The sequence below is a fragment of the Hippocampus bargibanti genome, linkage group LG04, assembly GCF_051943395.1.
Source record: "Hippocampus bargibanti isolate YZ-2025 linkage group LG04, ASM5194339v1, whole genome shotgun sequence".
NCBI classification, from domain to species: domain Eukaryota; kingdom Metazoa; phylum Chordata; class Actinopteri; order Syngnathiformes; family Syngnathidae; genus Hippocampus; species Hippocampus bargibanti.
This window is the reverse complement of record NC_142737.1, coordinates 17,134,347-17,149,987: the sequence shown is the minus strand read 5'-3', so window position 1 is coordinate 17,149,987 and position 15,641 is coordinate 17,134,347. Positions and strand designations below refer to the sequence as shown.

The 15,641-nt window shown below is 48.1% G+C and overlaps 2 protein-coding genes across 9 annotated transcripts in view; both read left to right on the top strand.

The window, feature by feature from the left end:
* The window catches only part of ank1a (ankyrin 1, erythrocytic a), a 109,028-nt gene that overhangs the window by 16,562 nt on the left and 76,825 nt on the right, over nucleotides 1-15,641 (top strand). The window lies entirely within an intron of this gene.
* LOC148899298 (uncharacterized) lies at nucleotides 11,482-13,781 on the top strand. The gene is made up of 2 exons (XM_088993672.1): nucleotides 11,482-12,394; nucleotides 13,446-13,781. Exon 1 carries the CDS (start codon nucleotides 11,482-11,484, stop codon nucleotides 12,202-12,204), a length of 723 nt encoding a protein of 240 aa, XP_088849798.1. The 3' UTR covers nucleotides 12,205-12,394; nucleotides 13,446-13,781.

Here is a 15,641-nt window from a genome sequence, read left to right as displayed (position 1 = left end):
GGGAATTGTGGGCATACTCCACCCAGGGTACGTGCAGGGCCCACGACGCCGGGTTGTGGAGGCACACGCACCGGAGGGCCGCCTCCAGGTCCTGGTTCTTCCTCTCCGTCTGTCCGTTGGTCTGGGGATGGTATCCAGATGACAGGCTCGCCGACGCCCCTAGGGACCGACAGAAACGTTTTCATACCTTGGACACGAACTGCGGTCCCCGGTCCGACACAATGTCCGTCGGAATCCCGTGGAGACGGACGACGTGGTTAACCAGGAGTTGAGCCGTCTCGATGGCGGACGGCAAACTGGTTAACGGGACGAAGTGGGACGACTTGGAGAATCGGTCCACAACGGTGAGGACGACCGTCTTGCCACGGGAGGGGGGGAGGCCTGTCACGAAGTCGACGGAGATGTGGGACCAGGGTCTGGACGGCACCGGTAGCGGCTGGAGGAGTCCTGCCGGTGGCTGGTGGGAGGCTTTCCCACAAGCACAGGTCGGGCAGGCCTTCACGAAGCTGGTGATGTCCCTCCGGAACCCCGGCCACCAGAACCGTTGGGCGATGAGTTGGATCGTCCTGTTGACCCCCGGGTGACAAGCTATCTTGGAGGTGTGCCCCCAGACGAGCACCTCCGTGCGAAGAGGGGGGGGGGGGCGAACAGGCGATCCTTAGGACAGCCCCTGGGGATGGGGGTCATCCCCTGGGCTTGCTGAACTTTTCTCTCAACCTCCCACCTCAGGGCACCCAGGATGCGTTGGGCCGGCAGGATGTTGGTGGTGGTCTCCTCCCTTTCTGCCGGCTCATGGATGCGGGATAGGGTATCGGGCTTGGTGTTCTGTGACCCTGGACAGTAGGTGAGAGAAAAGTTAAACCGGGTGAGGAAGAGTGACCATCGGGCCTGTCTAGAGTTTAGTCTCTTGGCCGACCGGATGGCCGCCAGGTTTTTATGGTCCGTGTAGACGGTGAAGGGGTGTTTCGCTCCCTCAAGCCAGTGTCTCCATTCCTGCAGGGCCAGAAGTTCTCGGTTGCCGACGTCATAGTTGGCCTCGGCGGGGCTGAGCCGGCGGGAGAAGAAGGCGCATGGGCGTAGCTTCTGGTCGGTGGGAGAGCGCTGGGACAGGACGGCCCCTACTCCGGACTTGGATGCGTCAACCTCGACCGTGAACGGGAGATCCGGGTCGGGATGACGCAGAACAGGGGGGTTGGTGAAGGCACGACGGAGGCGGTTGAATGCCCCCTCAGCATCGGGAGTCCACCTGAAAGGGAGCTTGGTGGACGTGAGGTTAGTGAGGGGGAGTGCCTTCTGACTATACCCGCGGATGAAGCGGCGGTAGAAGTTGGCAAACCCCAAAAACCGCTGAAGCTGCTTGCGCGTCTTTGGGATCGGGCATTCCACCACCGCTTTGGTTTTGTCGGGGTCGGCCCTGAGCTGCCCCTGCTCCACGACGAACCCCAGGAAAGACAGAGAGCGGACATGGAAGTCGCACTTCTCTGCCTTCACGTACAGCCGGTTTTGCAGGAGCCGCGCCAGGACCCGTCGGACGTGTTGCCGGTGCTCTTCTGCACAGCGAGAAAAAATAAGAATGTCATCAAGGTACACGAAAACAAAAACATTGAGGAAGTCCCTGAGCACATCATTTATCAAATTTTTGAAAACGGCGGGCGCGTTCGTGAGCCCGAACGGCATCACCAGGTATTCAAAGTGCCCTAAAGGTGTCTTGAATGCTGTTTTTCATTCATCCCCCTCACGGATACGGACCAAATGGTAAGCGCTACGAAGATCTAATTTTGAAAAAATGGTGGCGGACTGAAGGGGCGCGAAGGCCGAATCCATGAGGGGGAGAGGGTATTTGTTACGGATGGTGATGTCGTTCAGGCCCCGGTAGTCAACGCATGGGCGCAGGGATCCGTCCTTTTTGTCGATAAAGAAAAACCCTGCGCCCAGCGGGGAACGCGACGGGCGAATGAGTCCCGCCGCTAGAGAGGAGTCTATGTAAGTGCTCAGGGCTTCCCGTTCCGGTTGTGAAATGTGGTAAAGTCTGGAGTCCGGTCATGGAGCCCCTGGCTGCAAGTCAATAGCACAGTCATACGGTCGGTGGGGTGGCAGGGATTGGGCGTTGTCTTTGCTGAACACCTCCCGCAGGTCGTGGTAGCACTGTGGCACGCCTTTGAGGCAGATGGCCTCGGGCGGGCCACCGCGGGAGGGGTTACGCCCTGCCGTAGCCGACCGCAGGCAGTTGGCGTAGCAGTAGGGGCTCCAGCCCTGAATGTTGGGGCCCTCCCAAGAAATGGACGGGTCATGGGCCTTGAGCCAGGGTAGCCCCAAAACCAATGGCGCGTTCCGGGAGGGCATAACAAAAAATTGGCGGTGCTCCACGTGGTTGCCTGCCACTCGGAGCTTAAGTGGGCCCGTGAGGTGGGTGACCCGGGCTAACAATCGGCCATCCAGGTCAACGATCTCCTTAGGGGGAAGGAGATCGATGAGTTGGCAGCCCAATAAGTCGGCCAAGTGGGGGTCGATGATGCACCCGTCGGCCCCCGAGTCAACTAGCGCCCGCACTGTTTGGGAGCTGGAGGGGCCAAATAGTTCACTTTCCAGCTCTAACCGCGTGACAGGTGTTGTGGACTTAGCCCCCAACGGACGTTTTGGTGGGGAATTACATGGGCCGTAGGTCCTAGGCTGGGGGCCTCGGGTGCGACGAGCCCTCGGGTTGGCGCGGTCGTCTCCCCCCCCCTATCACCATAGGTTCGGGGAATCCCTCCTGGGGCTGCGCGCGGTCGCTGCCGGGTGTGGTCGACCAAGATCGGCTTCGGGGTTCCTCGGGCCGTCGGTCGCTCAGCTCTTTTCGCCGCTCTCGGAGACGATGATCCAAGCCGATGACTATCTCGACGAGGTCGTCGAAGGTGGTGCCGTCGTCGCGGGTAGCCAACTCGTCCTTAAGGTCGGAATTCAAGCCGCGACGGAACACCCCCCTCAACGCTCGGTCGCCATAGCCGCTGCCAGCGGCCTTGATCCGGAAAGCGACGGAGTATTCCGCGGCCGAACGGGCCCCTTGGACGCAGTCGAGGATTCTCCCTCCCGCCTTGACCTCCGTCACCGGATGGTGAAACACCCGGCGCATCTCGGCCACGAAGTCCTGATACGAGGCGCACAGCTCCGGTCGGGACTCTCGTACCGCCAGCACCCATGTTTCGGCTTCACCCGCGAGCAGGCTGGTGATGAAGGCTATCTTAGCCTCATCGCTAACGTAGGCGTCAGGATGTTGTTCAAACACGAGCGCACACTGCATGAGGAATTGAGCGCAGCGCTCGGTTTCGCCTGCGTAGCGTGAGGGTTGGAGTAGCGGGGGAATGCGCCTGCCCACGGGAGGGGAGGAAGGGACAGTGAGGGTGGCGATGCATGTTTCCATCTCCTTGAGGCGGTGAGCCAGCGAGGAAGTGGCGTAGCGCATTTCCTCGATCGCCTGGGCCAGCTGGCTCGAACGCTCCGCCTCTTGCACAAGGGCGGCAAAGTACCTGTCATCGCCGGCGGGGTCCATGGGTGGTCGGAGTATTCTGTGACGACGCTCGAATGCAAAAAGGCAGGACTCGAGCGATGGGGTTTGGCGAAAGGGAAGGACCCGAAATACACGACGTGACAGGCTTGGAGGGAGCAAGAGTCTTTACTGAAACATGCATCAAAAAATAACAAACAGGGAAGAGTGGAGGAAGATAACTAGCAACACGGAAGTGGTAACGGCAAAGTCCAAAAATACTCCGACGGAGACGGTAGTGAGGAATAGGCAGATATAGACAGAAGGCACAATCAGTGAATGACAATCAGCTGTGGGAACCCAGGTGAGTAATGATAGGAGGGGCCGTCTCCAGGGAGCAGCGTAGGAGATGACAGGAGGGGCGGGGCGTGCCCAGGACGGCGACGAGATGTGACATGCACGTGACTCTTCTTCTGAAAAAGACAACAAACAATGTTACACTTTCTTAAAAAGGCCTTAAGCTGTTTATATTTCATTTTAAATGTTATTCAATCTTTCTCTGTTTAACAAAAAAAAGATGTTTTTCTTTTCCTTTTCTGTACCAAATAACCAAAATATGAATTCAAAACAAAAATACAGTACATATACAACCACTTCTACACCCGGGCATTTATACATTCATGTTGTTTTCCCCTTTGAACTGGCCCATTAGGGTGCAACCATAACTAAAATTTGGCCTGTGGTAGAAATGCACCCTTATTTTAAAAACTCTTGGAGTTGATGTCCCACATAATGACACCTTGACCTGCCCACTCGTGCAATTTAAATTTTTTTTCCCACATTATCATGAATAAATACCATTTGTCAGACAATGGTATGAAGCATATTTTTACACCTATTTTAAACAAAAACGTTGAGGAAAAAACAGCCACATGGCAAAGATAAGTCCGTGTGATTAATTGGTCAACAATGTAGTCCTTCTGTATGAGCATATTTTGTGCCGTCGTGCTTCTTAGCGAGCCCTCACATTTATGGAGCAGCGGCACGTGGCTCGTAAAGTGGCGCAGGATTTACAAGCGAGCTATGAAGAAAGCCGTGTCACCCTCCCTCTAATTGGCTGACCCTCGAGATTGTTTTTTTTCTTGCCTCCAGCTGATGCAGAGGCAGGTGCCCACGCCTTTCTTTGCCTTCCTGCCATTCTCTCTGCACCTCATCATGCATCCATTGAAGATTCAATTCTCTTGCACCAATATGGACTCCTTCCTTGCTTGCATCTCTCTGATGCAGTTACTTGTGGCACGGTGCAACACTGCGGGATTTCTTATCGCAACATCTCTGGTCCCATTGGCTGATTTGGCACTGGAGTGCACTCTTAAGTATACAGCGAAGTAATATTGGAGGGTTTTCTGTCTCCTAGAATTCAACAATGTAATTATAGACTCTACATCACACGCTAGCTATGCACAACTTTAGGATTACATTTTGGATACATTCTCTTGTGCTGAGATATATGCGTGGGCATGTGATCCATGTCTTCAGGGAAAGCAGTGATGTTGACTGAGGATGGAGGAGAATTTGCGGGAATGCCGTAGTTCCACAAGGTCAAACGCACCTCCAACAATATTAGTACGCACATGCATGTAGATTTGGCACAAGCACACCCACTCACTGTCAACAAGAGCTTAGTCAGCACCCACTGCTTGTGTGTGTGTAGGATGTCGCCACCATGTGGTCCTAGCGGGAAGTTGCTTGAAGACTGGCGTCATGGACTGCACATGATTTTTTTTTTAATGTACAGGTACGTATCTGAAAAATCTCTTCCCATGTGGTTATTAGTTGACACTTACCAAAACAAAATCCCCTCTGTTTATAAAATGAAAAAAAAAAACTCGGAAATGTATATATTATTTCTCTAATTAGTCAGACCAAAGTATGACCCAAATTAGCATTATCTGCACATTAGGTACTTTCTCGTTCAAATAACATTATCATCAATGATCCACTGCATTTTAGAAGGCAAACACACTTGTTTATTTTTTTTAACACAGAAGATTGACAGTGTCATGAAGATTATTTAATTAATAATTCATTGTTATTGATGACTGGAGTCATATTCTAACAACTCAGCATTTGGCTCTCTTCATCCTGCCTTATCTGTCTTTCTGCTGCTTCCCCTATGTTTGACAGATACTGTCAAGCCACTCGTTCCCTTTTTTTCGTTGGCCCGTGTCGCTTTTCCCCTGCTGCAGAGTTAAAGTGCATGCATTAATCTATAGCAGGGCTTGAGGCATCTCAGCATGCTTATTTGTTGTTAAAGGAGAAATTGTTCTGTGCACCTCTGGTGAAACATTCAATTGCCTGACCACCTAAAAGTGCGTGCGTACATGCTCGTGTAAGTGAAGCCAATGTCATTTTTTGTATGGCCATATATAGCCTTTGGGTGTTCTCGGGACAAAAAAACCCTACAATAGTCCTACTCCTTATTCAAAAGCAATTTAGGACAGATTCACTGTGGATTCACTGTGTGAACCTAAAAGGATAGAAGTGGCCTCTGACTGTATAGTAGAATGATTGGCAAATTATTTGAAAGAGGAGATAATTTCCAAGTTGATCTTTTTTTTAACTTTTTGACATTCACTGCCATACCTCCATTTCACTCACTTTTTCTTTGTAGCATTCTGCTGAGTCATTGAAAAAGGAGCGCCTTATCACATTCTTTATCCCCTCTCTTTTTACCACTCCTCAGGTGGCCACTTTTTCCTTTTGAATTACAGCCACATCTTAATCCTCTGATAACATTGAACATTGAGTGGAAAGGTCAATAAATAAAATGGCAGTCTGAGAAAAGTAAAATTCCTTTGGACATTTCAATAATTTCAATTAAAGCATACAGTTTTCTGTATCGCGTTTATTTTTAACACTTGCTTTTAGACACTTGTAAAATCCTTGAACTTCAGCCTCAGGTTGTTATGCAACGTGCTCAGAATATCCTCATGCCGAGCTGAGGTGTGTGCGGGAGTGCAACAATCTGGTTTGTATGTCTGATGTGTGTGTGTTTGACACTACATAATGCAAATCCTGTTTATTTTGGCGTTAAATGCTTTAATCCAAAACTATAACAGGTTCGTTCTACTCCAGTATCCACCAGCCATTCGTCACAAAGATCCTGCCCTCATATCTGTTTGCTTTGGGTTTGTGTGTTTTGAAAGTAATTTCAAGATGCTGAAATGTGAGATCTTTGCTTCAGCATCACTACATCATACGTAAATGCAAAATAGTAAGGTTGATTGACTTCATGTCACGCTGTTGATATTGTACCATAATTGTTTTAAAGAAAACTTGATGATGTTTTAAGTTTGCTTCCCCTGCTGGTGGCACCTTTGCATGAATCCTCAACCGTGTGTTACAGTGCAGGAGCTGCTCACTAGGAGTGAAAGCACAGCACCTTTCATTAATGTGACACGACACGTATTCTCAAATTGTGTGGAGTCAGTTGTGCTGGCTCACAGCGTTTTCCGTGATCACAAATTCCAAGAGTGTGTAGTGTACTCTATACCCAGGCACACACACGCATACTCAAACACATGCACTGTTCACACCCGCTGTTCCCTCCCTTCCCTTCCAATGCAGCAATTGAACGCGGCTCTGCATCACTGGTACGCAGACTCATCAATTATTCATTTGTGTTCAGCAATGCACTTGACAAACAGGGCAAATTAGACATTAAAGAACTGATAACTTCCTACTATGCGTCAGTAAAACAACTGCGGCTATGTCGCCCTGTTAATATCGATGTTAGAATGTACCCGGCCAATCAAATCTTAAGCTTGTAAAGACATTGATCAGTCATTTACAACATTCACCACCAGTGAAGCATTGCAAGCTCTCGCCAGACTTCCCCTTGATATCAACATTGTCTCAGCACTGTTAGTTGAGCAACTTATATAAATAACCACGTCTCTGCAGCATATTCATGTTGGAATCCAGCAATTTAAGTGAAAGTCCTCCGATTACAATGGAATTGATTTCAAATCTGGGATCTGTGATATGCTTAGTTCCATGTTGAATTAAAGCATTTCAATGTTTTTCAAGATAGAGCAGATTCGGACAATCAGGGGATTGGACCTTCGTTGACACGTAGGAATCCTAAATGGGAACCTCTGTGCAGGTTATTCTTTTTTCTGCCCTTTTTCTGCTCCCAGTCTAGAACTGAAGCAAATCTGATTTATTGGAGGAGCTGAATGGAGTAATATGGGGGTCACATTTTTTTTAGAATATGTTGTCTATGAAGGTCGGTTTTAGTGCAAAAATGGAACACTGAGTCTGGTAGGACTGGGTAACAAACATGCTCTCAATGTGCATTTTGTCATCTCTGACCTGAAAAATTGATTCATTTTAATCAATCGTGTGAATAAATCTGATTTCTTTGACTTGTATTTTAAGAATCATATGCTTTGCGATTCTGCCGCAATTGATGATTTCAATTGCTGTGCTTGGGTGGAGACTAGTACACAGTTCCTTTGTCCAAAGGCCCTTTTCTTTAGAATGGAGTGGTTCACAAATAGCAATAAAAGCAAGGAGTGAGTAAATGGCCAAGAAATACAGACATTGCAGTAATGTGGATGTTAACCAGGAAAACAACTACAGCTAAATCAGCATTTGAGCACACCAAGACGTCTGAACGGTAGTAATGGAACAAGAAAGAGATGTGCTATAAGCCTGCTTTGAATTACGAATGCGCCAACAAGGACAACTGGGGGTTGTAGGCAGAATCCAATCACAGAGATGTAATTGTTCTGAGAGCACAGATACCCTGAATCTTTTGATATTTTAGCTGATCTCACGAGTGATCTGATCTAGTGGTAGCGACGTCAGGAAACTCACAGAGGCGCAGCATGTTGCACTTGGTTGAAGTCAACAGGAGACCGGAGAGTTCTGTGGAACTCCAGAAAAAATATTATTTATTGTTGTTGACTGATCAGACGTCATCACAAAAATTCAAACAATCTTCATTTTTATTGTACACCGTCCTCAAGGATGCCATTTGAAATGAAACAAAGGACACCACAGGTCTCAGCTTTGAAATCAATTCAAAAAGGAATTACTGCTTTTCTTCTTTCTTTTGGAAAGTCGAACTTTTAAAGTAACAACTTGACAACTTTGTACATCTCAAACATCATGTCATGGTAAGTATATATTGTAATAATATAGTATTACTTGGTAGGTTTTGGGGTGTTATCTGAATTATCTCATGCTGGTATGAAGTTTCTATCCTGCAATTTTAATGCAAATCTCTTTAATGCAAAAACATTTGAGGCTATTCTGACGGATTGCTTTTATGGCAAAATGTGTTATGCTCTCCATTGTTTTAAGCAATCCAAATTTGTGACGTCTGCAATACTTTTGAAAGTTTTACTGAAAAGACACTTTTCAAGTGAATAGTCTTAGCAGTGGTTTAAATGTAAACTAATTACAATACTCTTTTTCAGGTCATCCGTCAACAGGTTACGGTCGTTGTTTAGAGTCAGCATACTACTAATTCTAAATTGTAATCTTGCTTTTTTGTTTATTTTGGAGGGACCGACAACTTGAGAACTAATTAGTAGAGCCACTACAACATAATGACTTTCAACCATTAAACGTGTGCGTGCGTGCGTGCGTGCGTGCGTGCGTGCGTGCACGCGTGTGCGTGCACGCGTGTGCGTGTGTGTGTGTGTGTGTGTGTGTGTGTGTGTGTGTATGTGTGTGTGTGTGTGTGTGTGTGTATGCACCAACAGCAATTGCAATGCAAAAGACAACCTTGTCAGATCTGAAGAGTACTTATTTGCAAATGTGCTTGGCATTTGTGGCAAAAGTGCGCTTTTGGCAGAGATTACATGAGGACGGTATGAATGTATCATATTTAAGATAATACAGGGTGGTAGAGTGTCCCTTTTTTCATGCCACATTTTTAGAAACGTTCGATTAAACCCAATAGGTTTGGTGAATCAATCATTCGGGGTTGACAGGACCTCTGCTATGGTGGTTTAGACACCCACCAACTCAATATGTTAATTATTTATAAATTGGTGAGGCCCTCTTGGCCATGACTGGCTGGTTCATTTTCTGCACAGTTAAAAAAATGTGCATTTAATACGTTAAAAAAATGTGCATTTAATACTTATGCTAATTGTTTTTACCTTTTCAATTTATAATACATGTGTATTTCAGGTCTTGAATTTGGGAAAAAAATATTGATTTTTATTTCTCACGAATGAAGGGTTCGGTGAATGTGCATATGAACTCTTTGGGTTTGGTACAACAAACAAGTTTAAGAGCCACTGTTCTATTCCTTCAAAAGAGCCCCATCTTCCCTTAGCTCCTGTTTTTCTTCCCTCCACCGCTCTCATCGGTACAATGCCTGCTCTCATCACGTCCAAACCAATCTGCTATTTTCTTTTTCTGGGATTGTTCTTTCCCCTTCCACTTGGCTTTCTATGGCATGCTCACATGCTTTTCCTTGTTGCTTGTCTTTCTTTTTCAACTCCAACGCTGACCCTTTCTGTTGAGGGTTAGGTCTCTCTGTGCTATTGCGATAAATTTTGAGTCTGTGCAAAGAAATGTGTGTGTTTTTCACAGGCCATAGGTGTGAAGCTCTAGTCAAGTTAAAGGTGTTGAGTATAGCTCTGTTGTGAACCAAAAGAGGCTGCAACAAAGAGGCAAGAAGTGATGACCTGTACAAAATGAAGCATGCTATGAAGAATAATTCTAATTTTTCCTGGCAGAATTTAGCTTATTGCCTACACCCAACGCTCAGTGGTGGGCCGTCAGGGCCAGCAAGGCCTTCTCTGCTGGCCTAACATAATCAGACATCATTTTCATAATTATAATAAAAGTCAATTTCATTAAAAAAGTATTTTTTCTAAATATATATATATATATAATTATTCTACATACTGTTTTCTTGATGTTATATTATATCCATTTGGTTATGCTCCTTTCAGTGTTGTAGTTTTAGGTCAGAGATTTAATCCAATCAGAATTCAGCTAGTTTGTGTCGCCAGGCTGTATGAAATTTGACCGACGCCTTCAGAATCAACAGATATACAGTTGCGATAGCCAATCAGATCACGAGTTGGCACAGTAAGGCCAGCTAGAGGGCCTCGCGTTGAACATGACGTATGCGTCCTGTGATTGGATACTCACTTTACCTCAGCCCTCAGCCCGGAAACCCAGAAACTTTAGCAGAAAAACCAAGTATATCAACTCATTTTTTTAACCCACAATGGCTGAAGGAGAGGACAGCTCGCTGTCGCATGTAGGTAAGCCTATTCTCAAGAACAAATGAAAAAGATTTGTTTACTTTTATTTTCAACAAATAGTTCGTTTTGTGAACGTCTTGTTGTTTTTCTTATATTAAACTGACATTTTGTAATTTAGCGTAAAATCTTGTTAACGATTGCATATTCTTGGTGGACTTCATAAAACTTTGTGGACAAATGATTTTAAATTTCCTTTTATTTTTAAGTGTTTGCAGTATCACGTATAGTGACAAGTTCTAATTGCTGATGCAGATTTATTGATGTGTAATTGCTCCGGAAAATAGCCTGTGTTGTAGACGATTAAGGTGATGCCACGCCCAGTACTGCGTGCGTGTGCTTTTGTAAATAATATCTCCAGTCGTTGTGTCATAAATTATGGTCTTACGAGGGATATTTGTTCAAGTCGGACTAAGCAGGACTTCACTGAAGGCCTAGGTGTGAAATGCTCGGACCGCCACTGCCAACGCTAATCATAAATATTACTATTGTGGCGGGCACTGGGACCGGGCATCTCACCCAGCAGGTGTACGGGAGGGGGCGGGTTTATGTCACATATATTTCACTGCAGTTTCGGTTTTACTTTACTTTCTCCTTGTTCGCAGTTGGAATAAAGACGTACTCCAATCGACCGTGTGTTCTCATTCCTCAACTGCTACACTGGTGACCCCGACGTTCGAAATCTTAATGACAGCAGATGAAGAGATATCTTCCACGGCCATGCCGCCACGACCGGCGCCTCAGCTCGCAGCTGCCGCCTACGCCGCGAAGCTGCCCGAGTTTTGGAGTAGCGACCCGGCTTCGTGGTTCCAACATGTGGAAGCGCTTTTCCACCTACGAGGCGTCACGACAGATGAGCCGAAATATTATCTGGTCGTGGCGTCTCTCAACGAACAGACGACTCGTCGTGTGCTGCCTCTCTTGCATGCACCTCCACCGAGCGAAAAATACGCAGCGCTCAAACACCTGCTGCTCCGACGGTTCACGTTGTCGGCCTCTGAGAGAGCAGACAGGCTTCTTTCTCTTCCCGGACTCGGCGACGGAACAGCAGTGGACCTGATGGACAAAATGTTGTCGCTACTGGGTTCGGATGACGGCGGATTCCTGTTCCCCCACGTGTTCCTTCGCCAGCTACCGGCCTCTGTGCGCGCCGTGCTAGCCAACTCGACGTGCCTAGCCACCGGCGACTACCGAGGTTTGGCTGAAGAAGCGGACCGGGTGCTGCTGGCGACACGGAGGTTCGCCGTGCAAAGCGTGACGGCCGAACCCCTCGGCGGAGTGGCAGCGAACATCGACCCGACCCTAGTAGCCGGAGTGGTCACGCGGAAGCGACACGAGAAAGCCCTCTGTTTTTTCCACCAGCGGTTTGGCGCCAAGGCCCGACGCTGCACACCACCCTGCACCTACGAGGCTCTGGGAAACACCAGCGCCGGCACCCAATAGCGGCCGTGGGTGCCGGCAACGAAAGCGAGCTGCTTTTTATCACAGACTCCTCGTCAGGTAGACGTTTTCTGGTGGACAGCGGGGCACAAGTAAGCCTGCTGACGCCCACGGCCTCGGACAAGACGGCAGGTGGATGTGGGCCTCCCCTGCGCGCAGCTAACGGCTCGCCCATCGCCAGCTTTGGCACCAGGTCGGTAACTGTGTGTTTCCACGAACGAAAATTCGAGTGGGACTTTATTGTGGCCTCGATTACAGTTCCGATAATCGGCGCGGATTTTTTATGCGCTCACGGACTTCTTGTGGACATTGCCAACCGTCGTTTGATTGACGCCATCTCTTTCGCCACTTTTCCGTGTGAGGCTGGAGGGCTTGGAGCGTTGACGCACGCAAATTATTTAACGTCAGGTAACGTTTATGAACGCCTGCTGACCAATTATCCGTCGTTAACCACACCCGCCTTTTCCAATGCCGATACAAAACACGGGGTACAACATTTCATTCCCACGGTTGGCCCGCCAGTTTTTGCCCGCGCTCGTCGCCTCGACGCGGCAAAATTGGCAATGGCGAAAGGGGAGTTCGCGACGATGGAGCGCTTGGGCATCGTGAGGCGTTCCAACAGCCCGTGGCCCTCACCATTGCACATGGTGCCCAAAAGTGACGGTTCTTGGCGGCCGTGCTGTGATTTTCGTCGGCTTAATAATGTAACCACGCACGACCGTTACCCAATTCCGCACATCCAGGACTTTTCCGCACGTTTGGCCGGAGCCGTGATCTTTTCCAAAGTTGATCTCGTTCGCGGTTATCACCGGGTTCCGGTACGGGCAGAAGATGTGCCAAAAACTGGGTTGACCGGCTTCCGTGGGTCCTGCTCGGGTTACGTTCAGCTCCTAAAGAAGACCTTAACGCCGCTCCGGCAGAGTTAGTACTCGGTCAGCCACTCCGCATCCCTGGTGAATTCCTGCCTGAAGCTTCGGGTGCACCTTCTTTCCCCTTTTTGCCAGGGGAGCCCCTGGCTCCAGCACCATTTCACCACGGCGTCCCCAAAATATTCGTTCCGTCTGCTCTCAGGTCAGCCCGTTTCGTCTTCGTGCGTCATGATGCCCACCGCTCTCCCCTCCGGCCGCCGTATGATGGCCCGTTTAGAGTGCTCGAACATGGGGAAAAGAGTTTTGTGCTCGATATGGGTGGGAGAAGGGAGGGCGTTTCTATAGACAGACTCAAGCCGGCTCACATAATTGCAGGCGAGGACGTTTCGCCGGCCCAGGTCCCACGTCGCGGACGCCCTCCAAAACCTCCAGCCTCTCCGCGGCATGCCAGGGTTGAGTGTCGTTCCCCCACTCAGTTCTCACCCGGATCACCTGCCCGAGCAATTTCACCTTTACCACCGAACGACGGACTGCATAGTCGTTGTGGCAGGCTGGTCAAGCCCCCAGCAAGATTTTCGCCTTGACTGTCCTTCTGGGTGTTCTGGGGGGGGCTGTGTGGCGGGCACTGGGACCGGGCATCTCACCCAGCAGGTGTACGGGAGGGGGCGGGTTTATGTCACATATATTTCACTGCAGTTTCGGTTTTACTTTACTTTCTCCTTGTTAGCAGTTGGAATAAAGACGTACTCCAATCGACCGTGTGTTCTCATTCCTCAACTGCTACACTATACTACTTTGGGAAGTCTTTCGAGCCATCCCATGGCATCTCCGTATGTTACAATCAGCCCTCCAAAATAACAAGTTTATCAGCTAATGACTATTTTTTTCATTGAATAAAAAAAAGCAATCCTTGATTCTTATGATGGTGGCAGGTCAGCGAGTGATTAGAGCATCGACCTCACAGTGCAGTGGTACCGGGTTCAATTCCAGTTCCGACCTCCCTGTGTGGAGTTTGCATATTATTCCCGGGTCTGCGTGAGTTTTCTCCTGGTACTCCGGTTTCCTCCCACATTCCATAAACATGCATTGCATGCTGATTGAAAATGTGTAAAAAAATTGTAAATGTAAATTGAAAAATTGTAGATGTGAGCGCTGGTGGTTGTTTGTTTGTGGGTGGCATGCTATTGGCTGGGAACCGGTTTGAGGTGTCCCCCGCCTACTGCCCAAAGACAGCTCGGGACAGGCTCCAACACCCCCCCCCCCCCCCCCCCCGCAAACCTTGTGCGGATACGTTTATTGGAAAATGGATGCATGGACAGATAGCCGAATTTCTGTTTCGCGAATCAAAAAGGCGGGCATTCACTGTGCCAGTTTGTGGGTGAACAAGAAAAGAAAAGTTAAATGCATTTATTGATAAGCACAAGTTTGTTCAAATGTGACTTCAAAACTTGTCGGCATTCTTTAAAGATGTTTGACCTTTTGTATTTTGCAACAGATTGCGCTTTTGATCTCAGCGGCTCAGCTATCAATGAGATTGTTATTCACAGATTGTGCCAACAAGGACATGTCTTCATCAGCAAATGAAGACTTATACTCTGTCAACAGTAGTGCCGTGTATACAGTATGCTTCATCATCCAGTGAAACGGCTAGTTGCATGAGTTCAACGTGTTAGCCAGCGACAGCTGATTTGTGTGACCTTGTCACGTTTTTCTCTGTGATGAGCACTGCTGTCCTTTCGACTGGTCCAATGTTCGGTTGTCAGCTGCCATGTTTTTCTTTAACCAAGAATAAATGAAGGGAGAGGCAGCATCCTTGGGGAAACAAGTCAGCAATTTGGTGACGTGGACGAATACTAAAAACAGAGAGGTGTCAAAGTGAGAGTGAAGCTAAGAAAGCTCCATGAAAGCGATTTGACTGTCCACCAACTGAGTAAGCCCCGCTCTACTGATAAGGACGATGAAAGGAATAATGATGGCAGTGCGGCGCAAAGGCGCTGCTATTTTTAGATGCATTCAGCATTCCTGCTGTGTGTGCATGACTGTGCTGCATGTGTGAGGAATGAGGATGGAGCGACTTGAATGGACAAGTCATATTTACAGCCATATGCTCAGCTGTATTCCTACTCATGCTTTACAATGCTGCTGTTTAGCTCATGTTTATATTGCCCTGTTGTGTGTTGGTGGCGTATGGTGGTGGTTGGATGACTTTTTTAATGAAAACTGCAGAATCTGAGAGCTAGAGCAAAGAGTGTACCCGCTTCACAAACACACAGGGCTTGATCAGAATCAGAATCAGAATCAGAATCATCTTTATTGCCAAGTATGTAGAACACACAAGGAATTTGTTTCCGGTAGAACACGCTGCACTAGTATCGTTGTCAAAAAAAAACTGCTAAGTGGCACTATACAGTTCCATTTTGGCTACTGTTGAAAGAGTTCAAAGAGTTAATGGCTTGGGGGAAGAAGCTGTTTAAATGTCTGCTGGATTTGGTGCGCATGGATCGGTAGCGCCTGCCTGAGGGGAGTAGCTGGAAAAGGTGGTGGGCAGGGTGTGGAGGGTCCAGTAGGATT